The sequence below is a fragment of the Muntiacus reevesi genome, chromosome 8 (assembly GCF_963930625.1).
Source record: "Muntiacus reevesi chromosome 8, mMunRee1.1, whole genome shotgun sequence".
NCBI lineage: Eukaryota > Metazoa > Chordata > Mammalia > Artiodactyla > Cervidae > Muntiacus > Muntiacus reevesi.
The window spans coordinates 29,896,635-29,911,420 of NC_089256.1; the positions used below are offsets into that span (position 1 = coordinate 29,896,635).

The following is a 14,786-nucleotide window of genomic DNA, read 5'->3' on the forward strand; positions in this document are numbered from 1 at the left end:
ACCCACTCCAGTATCCTTGCCTGGAAAATCTCATGGATAGAAGAGCCTGGTGGGATGCAGTCCATTGGTTCACAAAGAGTTGGGCACGGCTGAGCGACTAACACTTACAATTATAGTATCAGACAAGTCCAAGAACTCAACAAGGTCACAGGACTCTTTGCTCTCCCGTGTTACAAGTCAGCCTGGGTGCAGCTACAGCTCACTTCCAAGGGTCTCCCTTACCCCACCCCAGCCCCCATCGCTGTCCAGAGGAGGAAATGATCCACCCCTAGCCTCCTGTGACAGCAGGAGCAGAACCAGAACTGAGCCATCCTTACTGAATTCAGGTGAGGCTTGGGTCACTGCAGCAGACATGCCATTGGCCGAGGCGGTCACATGACCACATGTGACCCAGAGGGTGAACACACATCCCACAGCAGGGATCGACCAGGGAAGGAGGCTCATGGATGGATGATGGGCTCCCCAGAGGCTGGAAGCCACAACAACCACAAGGAAAAGTGACCGTGGCTCCCCCAACGAGGTTGCAAGTTCCTATTTTCAAAGACAACTCATTAAGATACAGGACACCGGGTGATGAATTTGCCGTAACCTTAACCAGACCCCCATATTCCTCATGGAGAACGAAGTCCAACTCCACAGCCTCTCAAACTTGCTAGTCCTCCCAGCCACCCTTACTCCGCAGAAGGGTTTGCAGGAGGAAAGAGTCATTTCCCCGGCAGATAACAACCAAAGGGCCCCGCCTTGGGAACCTGTTGAGGGGCCACTCGAGGCACCTTGTTCTCCTTAATGAGCACGCCCAGTTCTGAGGCCACCTGGGCAAAGCCGTCCGTGCCCTCAGCTGCCACGGAGGAAGCCAAGAAGCGGATGCAGGGCGGGAGGCGCCGCCGCTGGAGCGAGGCCGCCGCTGCTCCGAAGAGCGGGGGGAAGGTGGCGGGAGGCCAGCGCCGAAGGCCCCCGCGCATGTGTTTATGTGACCACAGTCACAGGACTCAGAGACAGGATAGCTAAGCCTCGCTGAGTTTATTTTCCATTACTTTTAAACCTTTGGAGTGCAGTGAACCCCAACTACATTCTTGTCAAGCACTCTTAAAAAAAAAAAAAAAAAATCAGCACTTAATATTTAAACCCATGTACCCTTCAAGTGAAATATCAGCCAGGTGTTTCAAATTCCTAGCAAAGAGAGAGATCATCAAAAGATTGCTTTGTCAGAAATATTTGACACCTGAGAAAGCTTTTTAAGCAACTTTTCTTACAGACAGGCAGCTGTTTTGCCAGAGTTCTCAAGTCAGAGTCCCTCAGATTCCAATTCTAGTCTGGAAGTCGGGAAGTTATGGTTGGATGTGAATTTCACTCTAAACCTCGCCACCCCGTTTGAAGGTATGTAGAATGAGATCACTGGAGGCGTGATTGAGAAGCTCCAGGTTTAGGGAGCCACTGTCTCCCCATTTTTAAATTATTTTTTTCTGCAAGTGCATGCATTCTGTTAGCCCACCATGGAACACAGAACTTTTTCCCAGGATGGGAAAACTGAAAATTTCCAAAATTTGACTCAGCAGAGTTCTAAATTCTTAGAAGTTTACAGTGTTGTACTACGAGGAAGGAAAAATCATTCTTAAACCATAGTTTCTTTTCCCAGCCAAGCATTATGTGAAAGTTAGCACAGTTATCCCATTTTTGAGAGTCAAATACCCTGTAAAGACAGGTTAGTTAGTAAAAGTGGTGGGTGAAAGTCTATTGTGGAAATGAAAGCCTGTGCTTAATGTTGGTTAATATTTCTACTAGCATTATTTATATTACATAACATATTTAATGTAATATAAATATCTATATATGCTTACTGTAAATATTATAGGACACAAATTTTATTGCATATAATGCTTACGTATTCTGTAACATAATATTTATATGAAAATATAGATAACGTGTTATAGTTTTGACCAGATTCTTCATATATTGCTCCTTTAAAAAATAATTTTACTTATTTATCTGTCTTATTTTTGGCTGCGCTGGGTCTTTGTTGCTGAGCAAGCTCTACTCTAGCTGTGAAGAGTGGAGGCGACTCTCCAGTTGCGGTATGCAGGCCCCGCACTGTGGCGGCTTCTCTGGCTGTGGACACAGGCCCTAGACACGCCGGCTCCAGTAGTTGCAGGTCCACAGGCTGTGGTGCCCGGGCTCAGCTGCTCTGTGACACGCAGGATCTGCCCTAATCAGGGATCGAACCCGGGTCTCCTGCATTGGCAAGCAGATTCTTTAGCACTGAACCACCAGGGAAGCCCTTCTGCTCCTTTAAAGAATTAGTACTTAGCCTTGAGCCACCGGGTCACTGGCTTTCATTTATTTATAAGGATGGTGGAGACTGGGCATTTCTGAGAAGTAATAAACAGATGTTCTCCACGTCTGTATGCGATAGTGTTACTTTAGAACTCTGAGGGTGAGTGAGAAATAGGATATTCACCAAGCAGGGGAGAGCTGTTAAGATGTTGATATGATTCAGCTTCTGTATCCAGTGTGCTGGTTCTTAAAGTGTGTTTCTGGAGCAGCAGCATCTGGGAACTCCTTAGACCTGCAGTTTTTTGGACTCTACCCCAAACCTACTGAATCAGAAACGCCAAGCCTGCCGGGAGGTTCTCATGCACTTAGGGTCTGAGCGTCTTCGCCAGGGTGGTCAAGAGTGTGGGCACAGGGACTTCACAGGGACCCTCCCGCCGGGTGCCCGCTGCTGAGAGCTTGGATTCTCTGTGGCCCCGTTTCCTCCTTGTGGGATGCTCTGAGGGCTAATTATGGCCACCCGTGAAAAGCACCTAGAAGAGTGGCTGGTCCCTGGCTCTCGTGTTATCTGTTTATGATGATGAGGACTGTAATTGGTGATCTGAAGCTTTAGTGTTGTTCTCACTCACCTGAATCTTTATTACTGTCCTTTTATTTTCTGTACCTTTCCCACTTTGGGCTGGGCTTCCCTGATGGCTTAGATGGTAAACAACCTGCCCACAATGCGGGAGGCCTAAATTTGATCCCTGGGCCAGGAAGAGCCCCTGGAGAAGGGAATGGCAACCCACTCCAGTATTCTTGCCAGGAGAATTCCACGGACAGAGTCTACAGTCCATGGAATCACACAGTCAGATATGACTGTGACTAACACGTCCCACTTTGGACCATTTCTGGCTCCGTCCTTCCTCTGTTCCTGCTTAGTGTTTGCATATGTATTTCTCCTAATTGGTCAGGGTCTCTCTGTCCATTTACAGGTTGGTTTCTCTCTGATGGGATGGTGTGCTCCAGCTCACAGTAGTTAATTTCTTTGATCTTCCATTCTTACAGTATATATATGTATGTATAGTTTAGTAAGAAGTATTTCAGAAAAGGAGCATGCCAAAGAGCCTAGTGACATCAGAACAGATTGCATTCAACTTCGGAGATTTAAGAGGGTTTGTGTGCTGACAAGAACTCTGATCTAGCTCCCAAAGACTTGTTCTTTCTGCCATGGGCAAGACAAGTCACTGCAACCTCCCAGGTCTCCTCATTTGAAAACCATGTGTCAGATGCCTTGGTTCTGACATTCTTTTAAACTCTAATGTTCTATGACTCAACAGTAATAATGCATTTCCACAGGCGGTAAAAATATTCTAGACTCTTCCCTTCCAATTCTCACTGTTTACTTCCTCTGCACTTCCCCTTCCTGCCTCCCTGTTTGCCGGTCAGTCGATAGTGGGCTTCGGTGGGGGTGAGTTAACCCACTCTTTCCAGGGTGTTTTACTACCGAGCTCCCTCCAGAGGGTGGGAATTCTACAGTGAGGGTTGTGGCTGGGGCTTCAGTTTCATTCCTGAAACACTCCTTGAGCCTTGATCTATTCCAGGCACCCTGCCAGATCGCCAGGGGGGGCGGGGGTGGAAGGTGAACGCTGAGGGTCAGTTTCACCGGGTCAGTTTCTTAGTAAACACCTGTGAGCTCCACGTGGCCCTCTTTCTTTCAGGAAGTAGCAGAGTCCCATGGTAGCCAGGTGGGCGAAGGGGAGTGAGGACGATCCACCTGCCTTGGAGAAGACGCCATCTGACCCGCCGGCCGAGTGAGCCCCCAGGTAGCACGCGGTTCTGGGGGCGTGGGGTGTCGGGAGGGAGGGAGTGAGTGCTTAGCCTTGGGTTGCTGTCCACCAGCCCCTCTTTTCCACAGTGAGAGGCTGATCCCAAGGCCCTCATCCCCATCCATCTAGGTTTTCTTCCCTGTGTATGACCCCCATCCTCTGATGGCCTTCGGGGTCATTGATTCCAACAACAGTTGTGGAAAATTGCAGCACAAGAGCTTTGGGGAGAAAGAGGAGACAGAGTCAGCTCATCCCTCACCTGGCCCTCTGCCCCTTTGAAAGAGAGACTAAAACAGAAGCGTCGTGGCCCTGCCTTCGTGAAAACAGGGCCAAGTCTCCCAGCATCTGGCAGAAGGCTGAGCCGGGAGCTTCATTTGTGCCGCAGGACACTTGTGTGTCTTGCACACAAGAAAACTTAAGCCTCTGTTTTCACTTCAGTGGGTTGAATGGCATGCACTTTCCCCTAAGAGTTTCATTTTATTTTAAGCGCATGCAATTACTTGTCCATAAGCTGAGTTTGTCTTTGCCAGCGCCCATGTTCTGAGCTTGACTAGGCACCTGGGCATGCCAGGCTGGCATTATGTTTCCAAACTTCCACTGTGGTCGCTTTCCTCTTGATTCCTGAGAGGGGCTGCTGAGGGTCTGACAAAGTCCACGCTAAATTTATATCCTGTACTTTTCATCTAAGTGTTCATCACTTAGTCATGTCCAACTATTTGTCAACCCATGGACTGTACTCCACAAGGTTTCTCTGTCCATGGGGATTCTCCAGGCCAGAATACTGGAGTGGATTGCCATGGCCTTCTCCAGGGGTGCTTCCCAACCCAGGGCTCGAATCTGAGTGTCCTGCATTGCAGGAAGATTCTTTACTGTCTAGATCACCAGGGAAGTCTACTTTTCATCTAGACTGGTCCCCAAATTAGTGGAAAAGGCTCAACAAGAAAAATAAATTCTGGATAACATAGGACCCTTCTTTGCAAGGAAAATGAAAAAGAGACTCCCCTTTCTGAGGGAAAAGAAAAAGATCATCTCAAGGGGCAGGCAGTAAATGGCACACTCTTAACAGTGCAAGAGGAAAATTAAAAAGTTCGACAGATTTACCACATCCTCAACAGGTATTAGCCTTTAATGGATACAGTTTCAGATTCCTTGAAGGGATTTGCCCAGAGGATTATTTCAGAAGTGTCTACTGAGAAAACATTACTCCAACAGCACAGATTACGGCATGAATCACAGACCACTGTATACCAGTGTCTTTTTAAAGGGAGAATTTTTTTTATTGTTATTATTCTTAAAATGCCACTGAGATGGAAAATCATGCCAACCAGGTAGTTACCCTGTAATCACTCACATTATCTTTTCCAAGGAATGTCGGGGTAACTTATCTCAGTCATGAGGCAGGCATTATGAGATGCTGTGTGGCCTCACCCCAGCTTTTCCCTGTCTGTAAATGCAGGGCATTCTCTGCGGCACAGCGTGGCAGCCTAGCACCTCTTCCAGGTGAGTCTGTTCTGCTACAATGTCAGATGTCTGTACTTATGTACTTGTTCACTAGCTCTTTAAAATAGACTCTTAGGCTGATTCTACTTAGCTCAAAAGAAGTAAGGCAGAATTTTTGTGCCATGCCTAAATGCCACACCTAATATTCTATATTGATAACTTGTATCTCAGCATAACCAGCCTATTGATCAAGCCATTAATAAAGCTTGATTATTTGCTCTAAGTTTGTTTTTGGTTGTTGAGTAGCTTGATCTTTCCCACTGTAATCAAGAACTGGAACAGATCAAGGATTCCAAATAATTCATCAGACTCTGAGGGGAAATGAATGACTATTAACGGCTATTGCTATATCATGCAAAAGAATAGCTTTTAAAAATTTAATGACTACTACCCAAGGTTTTAAAATTTGTGCTAACATATTCCATTGCTATATCAATAAGTATCTTATGGATGGTGCATTTCAGTTATATCAGTACTGGCCCTATGCTAAGTCAACTTATTTTTAAATTTTCTATACTTGAAAACCTTTGAGAGCTGAATATACATAAATATTCATAATACTCTGTGGGATGGATGCTTGTGAGTATGATATCAGAAAGAGAAGATTAGCATCATTTTTTGAGTGTGAAGTTCTGTTTTGACACTTTACAGCCGTTGTCTCATTCAACCATCACAAAAACTCTGAGAAGTAGACTGTATTCCTAGTTCACAGATTAGGTAGCTGGGGTCCAGAGAGGTTAAATACCTTGCCCCAGGTCACACAGTGAATAAGTTGGAGAGTCAGAATTTAACTCCAGTCTCCTGGTCTCCAGTCTATGCTCTGTACTCTATCCTACCACCATCCTCAGGTACACATCGATGAATTTGGCCTTCGGTCTTCACCTTTCTCGTGAACTTTCGTGTACGTTCACTTTCATCTCGCAGGAGTATCCTGTTTCTACCATCTGGACATATGGCAGTAAGGGGACGTCTTTCTTTGTCGTTTCCTTAGGTGGCCCTGTGAGCTGGACCATGGACCCGATTCACATCAGCATGGCCAGTGCGCCCCTGGTGAAGCACACCGCTGGCGCTGGCCTCAAGGCCAGCAGACCCCGAGTCATGTCCAAGAGCGGGCACAGCAACGTGAGAATTGACAAAGTGGATGGCATATACTTGCTCTACCTCCAAGACTTGTGGACCACCGTCATCGACATGAAGTGGAGATACAAGCTCACCCTGTTTGCCGCCACATTTGTGATGACCTGGTTTCTGTTCGGGGTGATCTACTACGCCATTGCCTTTATCCACGGGGACCTGGAGCCCAATGAGCCCCCTTCCAATCACACCCCATGCATCATGAGAGTGGACTCCCTCACTGGGGCATTCCTGTTTTCCCTGGAATCACAGACCACCATCGGCTATGGAGTCCGTTCTATCACCGAGGAATGCCCTCACGCCATCTTCCTCTTGGTGGCCCAGCTGGTCATCACAACCTTGATTGAGATCTTCATCACGGGCACCTTCCTGGCCAAAATCGCCAGACCCAAAAAGCGGGCGGAGACCATCAAGTTCAGCCACTGCGCTGTCATCACCAAGCAGAACGGGAAGCTGTGCTTGGTGATCCAGGTGGCCAACATGAGGAAGAGTCTCCTGATCCAGTGCCAGCTCTCGGGGAAGCTCCTGCAGACCCACGTCACCAAGGAGGGCGAGCAGATCCTCCTGAACCAGGCCACCGTCAAGTTCCACGTGGACTCCTCTTCTGAGAGCCCCTTCCTCATCCTGCCCATGACGTTCTACCACGTGCTGGACGAGACAAGCCCCCTGCGGGATCTCACCCCCCAGAACCTGAAGGAGAAGGAGTTTGAGCTGGTGGTCCTCCTCAATGCCACCGTGGAGTCCACCAGCGCCGTCTGCCAGAGCCGCACGTCTTATATCCCGGAGGAGATCTACTGGGGCTTCGAGTTTGTGCCTGTCGTTTCTCTCTCGAAAACTGGCAAGTACGTGGCTGACTTCAGTCAGTTTGAACAGATCCGGAAGAGCCCGGATTGTACCTTTTACTGCGCGGATGCTGAGAAGCAGAAACTCGAAGAGAAGTACAGGCAGGAGGATCAGAGGGAAAGAGAGCTGAGAACGCTTTTGCTGCAGCAGAGCAATGTCTGACGGCAGTGGTGTTACCTCGACTTATCTCCGAGCGACTTTCGCATCTGAGCTACCTTCCAATGCAGAGATCACCAGGAAACTGAAAATGTGTGGACGTGCCCTGAAACACTACACAGACTTACAGACCTGTTCCTCTGATCTGATGGCTTTAAACAATCTTTGCCACCTCTGAGAGGGTTCCTTTCTTCAATGCTCTGTCTGAAGCAAACTCCCCAAATTCAAATTTTCCAAAAGGGGGCTGTATTTAAAAAAAGTTGGTGAAGGGCTATGGGAACTATGTCCTACTGAGCGGACAGACATTTCAGGATGCTGATACTGAAAGGAATGCACTTCTTATACAAGGACGTCAGCTATAATATAAGGTATTTATTCAGTCCAAGATTGAAAGACATCACAACCGAGAGCTGAAATGTGGTTCGGTATCCACTTACATCATTGCTTTAAAACACACTCATTTTTTCAAGCAGAGAAAACAGTATTTATAATGGAGGCTATCTGGTCATACATAAACTGGGGCAAAGGGACTCTGTATTCACAAAATATAATAATTCCGTTTTTACTTTTTTCAGTGCATGTTGTTGAACAGAGTGAAATTGATCAAATTAGGAATGAACTGTTGTAAAAACATACAAATGGAGATGATGTAATTGCTCACATTAAATTTTTTGTTGAAATGTACTAGCCCCTTTCTGTTTAAACTGACGTTCACAGGTCAGTAGCACTCATCAGCATCATCCAGGAGCTTTATTAGTAACTTAGCCCCATATGGGCTTAATCTATCATAGTCTGTATCTTAACAGGATTGCCAAGTGATTCATGCAAAAATGAAAGTTTGCAAAGCTTCACTCCCGACAGAGTTTTCGAAGTAACTTTCTGAAGCCAGGGGACTCTGCTCATCCCTCATCCCCTGTTCTTTTTTGTGGACTGATATTCCTTTCAGCGGTTTCCTTCCTTATCTATTAAAATACCTTATCCACAGAGGAACTGCCATGGACATTTCAAGAGCAAAATAACACTCTTCATAGTAATGGTTGTCTCTCTCAAGTCAAGTACATGCTTGCTGATTACAATCAGCACAAGAGAAAATTTCAGTCGCATAATAATCAAAAATTTGCTCCTATGTTGAAGTCCAGGAGATTGGCTGGGGCTGTGAAGAACAGGAGGAGCCAAGGCAAAGGAGTTCAAATGCAGATGACTCCTTGAAGCATGAACAAAGCTTGATACCCCGATAGCATGTAAAAAAGAGTGCCCTCAGTATGGAAATAAATCTCATACAAGTCAGTGTTCCAGAGTAACGTTTGGATTTTGGCAGGATTTAGAGCGTTTCTTTGGGGGTGGAGAATCAATGCGCTAGGATTGGCTAAATGTACAAAAGGTGAACTCTCATATCATTCAGAGCAGGACAGGTTTGAACATTCATTGTTCAAATGAAGAATGGATGTGCACGTGACCCCATGTGTATGCATACGCTGACCTGCACACACATAGACCTGAACACACACACACACACAGGCATGCTCCTCCTGGCTCTTCCATCATGGTTGTGGAAATTATCCGCAAAGACATTTGTGATGAAGACAGCAAGTCTTCCACAAATGTGCTCATGTTTATTTTGTTCTTTAAGAATGGGAGCGCTGGAATTCAGAGCAAACAGTGCATGTAATCTGGATTCTGGATATCTGTGAAATGGTGTCATATCATGATGTTACCATAATCCCAAGTCTCCTTCCATTAAACAGAAAATGTGCCTGAAACCTCTGACCCAGAACTGAACATTTAACACAGGTATAAAAACAATGGAGTTGAAGTTGTGAAACTTTAAGAAACAATCCTAGTGCACAAGAAGTTATTGTCTTCAGTTATTCAGGAAGTTTTTTTGTTTAGTTCTGTTGATCATTTTATGGCAGTTTGTTTTAGATCTTCATTCTCTTTAAAAAGTCACATTAGTGTAGTTAGATTAATATCTAACTTTCAATTATTAAATTTTTAATTGTATAATGTAGTGAAATCTCAGGAAGATAATGCCTCGGCATGTTTACAACTTTTTGCTTGTACCATAAAGGTTTTTCACAGATTTACATCAGTGCTAATTTAAGTGTGATCAAGATTGGGAATCTTACATACTTATATTGTACATGGTACAATGATATAGCATAAGATTGAAAAGTCTTTCTTTATGTTCATTTTGCGTATCTATTTTGGCCAAATTTGGAAGACTTGATCATCTGATCTATTGCAATACACACAAAATAAATGTGTAGTTTCTCAGAACCCGATATTTGTACCAGTCAATAAATCATGTTATAACAAACTATTCAATAAATAGCACTAAAGTTGTGTCTGATTTGAAACTTAGTATTTTCTAAGCACACTTACTGATTATTACTTTGTACAAAATCCTTTTGTGCTAACATGCTCACAAAAGGATTCAGGTGGCAAAATTATTTGATTATACCTGGACATGAATCTGACTGAAACAGACTCATACTCAACATCCAACTAAGAACAGTCAAACTAATAGAGCGTTTTGACCCATAAAAAAGGGTTTTTGCATTGTGAAAGATTTCCAGTGCATCAAGCCTTCTCAGTGCAATTGTTCAAAACGATTCTGTTCCATTTGAGAAATCAGAATGTAAACAGCATCAAGTCAGTGTAATCTGCAAGCCGTGTCTTATTTATGTGATAAAATACATTGTGATGGTAACCCACTCCAGTATTCTTGCTATGGATAGAGAAACCTGACAGGCTACAGTTCATGGGGTGGCCAAAGAGTCAGACACAACTTTGAAACTAAACAGCAACAGCATTGTACTGACGGGGCACCCAGTAGGCATTGCATGAAACAGCCTAGTAGAGATTCACTCAGTGATCAAGACAAACCATCTTTGGTTTTCTTTCTTACTTATCAGGAAATTACAGCCCAGAAATGACTCCAGAAACCTAAAAGACCTGGTTAAAAGTAAAAAATGTCATGCATTAGTGGACTAGATATTTAGACAATTATTTTGTCTGATTTTTCTCTGAATTCACTGATTTTAATCCCATAAAAATGTAAATTTTGTTGTAGTTATTCAGTCTCTCAGTCATGTTTGACTCCTTGTGACCCCAAGGACTGCAGCATGCCAGGCTTCCCTATCCTTTGCTGTCTCCTGGAGTTTGCTCAAACTCATGTCCATTGAATCAGTGATGCCATCCAACCATCTCATCTTCTGTTGCCCCCTTCTCCTCCTGACCTCAATCTTTCCCAGCATCAGGGTTTTTTCCAAGGAGTCAGCTTTTCGTATCAGGTGGTCAAAGTATTGGAGCTCCAGCATCAATCCTTCTGCTGAATATTCAGGGTTGATTAAATAAGACAATTTTTTTAAAAAGGGACACTTCTACTGCAGGATGACTCTTTCTTCCTTTTTGAACCTTCAGGATTCAGACATCATCTGGAGAAAGAAGAAAAGAAAAAAGCAAAGTCAGGAAGAGTGGAAGCCTCTGCTCTGGTAGCTCAGTAGAGGAGCAGCCTCGTCTTCAGGCATGGTTCTGAACCCGGTCTCTGGTCAAAGAGTTAGACATCGGACAGCGTGACAATAGCAAAGCCTTCCAGCCTCTTACTCTTGGCTTTCATGCCTGCTATGTATTTTGTTCTGTTAAACATTTGAAAAAGCTAGTTTTGAATGCAGGCTATTTTACCATAGCCTTCTGGAAGGGACTTTTTTCCAAGTGAAAGGTAGTGGCATTTCAAGTCTTAAGTTCCAAGTTCTTCATTGTGCATATTTCAGCATTTGACCCTGCATAAGTCCAAGGTGCACTTCATTTTCTTCCCTTAGGGAGACTTACCCCTCCCTGAAGGTCTAAAGCTTAACATTTCACTTCTAATTGATTAACTATTAATACATATACTTTGCCTTTTGTGAATTTCAGTTTATCTTTAATCAGAATGTCCTACCCACCAGTCTTTGGGTCTCTGGGCAGCCAAGAGTGGCTTCTGCTCTCAGGGTAAGGTGCCTTGTAAGAAGAGTTTGAGTCTCCAGAGTAAGAATTGCCAGTGAAAAAGTATAATTGGAATTTAATTATAGAATTAGAATTAGATTAAAAAAATAAAGCAGTTACTTAACTTCTCGAGGCATTTGTATATTCTCTTGTAGACTTTTTTAAATTGCTGTTCTGTTGTTTTGATTTTTTAAAAGAAATCGGAAACAGTGTCTTTGTCCTCAGAGTAAGGAAGGCAGTGAGAAAGGTATAAAAAGATAAAAGTTAATAGTTGACCAGCTAGGCTTCCATGTAAACAGACTTCTACCAGTGAAAAAAACTTCAGAGAAAATATTGGTCATTCAGTCTCACATTACAACAAATCATCATCATATCCTCTGGCTTCCCAGGAGTAGCAATTTTCCTAACTCTTAAGAAACACTGATGAATTAAGTCCAACTTTTTTCCCAAAAACTTTCCACTAGACACATAATGAGAGAGAAACACAAGGCAAAAATAAAGCTCCAGGCATTTCACTTCATCTTCATCCTCTGTCAGTTCTCCTGAGTCAGTTTCCTCCCAGCTCCCCATGTGCTTGGTTGATTATGCCTCATCTTTGCCAGCCATTCTAGCAAGCCAAATAAACCCATGGGTTAAAAATAATCAATCCAAATTAGTAGTAATAACTTGTGGACATTTAGATGCCTAAAAACTGGGGATAGAAACTCTCATCTTTCATTGAGTACGTTGCTGGTATGTTAAAATGGAAGACAGAGAAAAAGCTGCTGATTGGAGTGGATAGTTAATTCCTAATAAAATTCCAAGAATTGATTATGGAAGTCATAAGACATAATGGATACATGAGCATAAATGCCCAAGGTGTCATACATGTAGATAAAGGGCCACATAACTAGTAAAGGGAGTACAGTGTACACTTGCTCAGTAATGTCTGACTCTTTGCGACCCCAAGGACTATGGCCCACCGCCCTCCTCTGTCCATGGGATTCTCCAGACAAGAATACTGGAGTGGGTTGCATTTCCTCCTTCAGGAGATCTTCACGACTCAGGAATTGTACGCACGTCTCCTGCATTGGTAGGCAGATTCTTTACCACTGTGCCACCTAGAGAGATCCCTAGTAAAGATAATTTCAGCCAAACACAGGGGCCTTTGGTAAATTCTGGGCATGTTCTTTGTCACAGAAAGGCTGGGAACAGTGGGCTCATCATTTTGTGTTACTAACCACCGCTAGATGGGTAAAACCAAAGATAAAGGCATCCGTCTAAAAGCCCGTTACCACATTTTTTGTTTAGCAGCTCCAACCTTGTGATGTACTTAGCTATGATCTCATCTTTCCTCAAGGCTAAATCTTATCTACTATCCATGCCTTCACAACAACCTAAGATACCTAATTTCACCCCTCAAAAATATTCATGTTAGACGTAGAACCTACTCAAAATTAGACTCCAAGGGAGCTACTACAATTGATTACATAGTACCCATTCTCTTAGAAAAAAATCAGAGGCTGTTGATTTTCAGCTAAGAAATATAACCTTTTAGCTTATTATTCTTATGATTGTTATTATTGCTAATACCTTTAATATTGCTGAAAAAGTAAAGAGTTCCAAGAGCATGATTGGATGTGAGTTCAAAGGAATGACTTTTTTTTTGACCCTTTGCTATAAGGTAACCATATTCTTTCATCGGCAATCAAATCTTAAGACTAAGGATGTTGTATGAAATAAAATCATTACAGGAAGTATGACGATATCAGGGACTTTTTACAAAAACAAACTTCTGATCACAAGAGGAAGCTGTGTTTGTGTGCTGACAGAAAGTATTTAACAGCAGTCAGGAGAGGAAGGCAGGATGACAGCCAACTTGGATCTATTTTTGAAGAATTATTTCTGTAGAGTGTCATGGAATTGTAAGTTACAAAAAAGAATGCTTTGGTAAACAGTCCTCTCCATTCCAAAAGAACTCACTCCAAAATACCACTTAATGAAATTCACGGGAATGTTATGAAGATGGAAATCCCAAATGACATGCAGACTTTACAAGAGAACAGTCCTACTTTTTGCAAATCCTGGCAGTGTGCATTCACCAAAATCTCCGTCACACCATGCTCTCTTGCTATATATAGCACTCCATCTGATCTGATCACTATACCATGCGGCAAGATGCATGTCCTTGCTTTCTTCTGATTTTTAACTAGTCTTAAATTTGTCTTAGCATAACAGTGACTCCTGCTTCTCAAGGTTGAGCTACTATTTGGTACATTTTAGAAATCTCAAACTAACATGTGTGTAGTCAGTCACCACTGAACCCAATGACTAATCAGCTTTAAATATGTCTTTTTATGTTCTATGAATTCATACCTCTATTTATCAAACCATTTCTTGTTTTCATATGTAACTCTATCACCTTTCTTTTATTATATATGTGGAATCTCTCTCATCTGTAAAATAATAGCAAATACAATAAAGCTAATTTTGAAATCTTGAGTTACTTCTCATTTTATGGGAAGGGTTATGATGTTACAGTTCATGCTCTGATGGACAGGGATTTAATATTTTCTTAGAGAGCTCAGAAGAAAATTCTTATTTGAAACATCTTTTTCTGATGATGGTAATTATAATTATTTGGGGATGACTAAGGTACTTGTTAAGATGGTATTTTCTGCCAGTGCCTAAAGTAATGTATTTTGTTTCTTTTCTAATCAAAGAAAAGAAAATGAAATTTCTACTTCATGTCTTTCTTTTGCCATGATGTTCTACTTGCTCGTTTTATTTTAGTCAATGATTAAAGATCAAGTTAACAATTTAACAACATCCTTTCTGCACCTAATTTCTTACTAAGTTTCTTGCACTCTATTGCCATTTTACTTTTATGGGTAAAAAGAAAGAAAACCCATACTTATATAAGCCTTAAAGGCATCAGTATGGGTGTGAGTGCAGAGCAACACAGCTGTTTAAAATCCACGCTGTAGAGATTTGTACCCAAGAAACAGCCGTGGTCCTCCTATGGGGAAATCATACACACACACAACAAAGTGGCTGCCACAGCTCCAAACTTTCTACAGGTGTTTCTTTTGGAACCTGCTCTTTTGAAATCTT

The 14,786-nt window shown here is 43.0% G+C and overlaps 1 protein-coding gene across 2 annotated transcripts; it reads left to right on the plus strand.

Annotated features, from left to right (window-relative positions):
* The first annotated feature begins 1,201 nt into the window (after positions 1 to 1,201).
* KCNJ15 (potassium inwardly rectifying channel subfamily J member 15) lies at positions 1,202 to 14,433 on the plus strand. Of its 2 annotated transcripts, XM_065942697.1 has the most exons (4): positions 1,202 to 1,377; positions 3,969 to 4,073; positions 5,533 to 5,576; positions 6,568 to 14,433. In XM_065942697.1, exon 4 carries the CDS (start codon positions 6,588 to 6,590, stop codon positions 7,713 to 7,715), a length of 1,128 nt encoding a protein of 375 aa, XP_065798769.1. In that variant the 5' UTR covers positions 1,202 to 1,377; positions 3,969 to 4,073; positions 5,533 to 5,576; positions 6,568 to 6,587; the 3' UTR covers positions 7,716 to 14,433. The 2 variants fall into 2 exon arrangements, with proteins under 2 accessions (XP_065798769.1, XP_065798768.1); XM_065942696.1 differs by lacking the exon at positions 5,533 to 5,576 and having other exon boundaries at positions 1,203 to 1,377.
* Positions 14,434 to 14,786: the final 353 nt, after the last annotated feature.

Excerpts from the sequence above, each read along its gene's own strand:
- KCNJ15 (XM_065942697.1), top strand. The coding sequence starts at position 6,588 with ATGGACCCGATTCACATCAGCATGGCCAGTGCGCCCCTGGTGAAGCAC.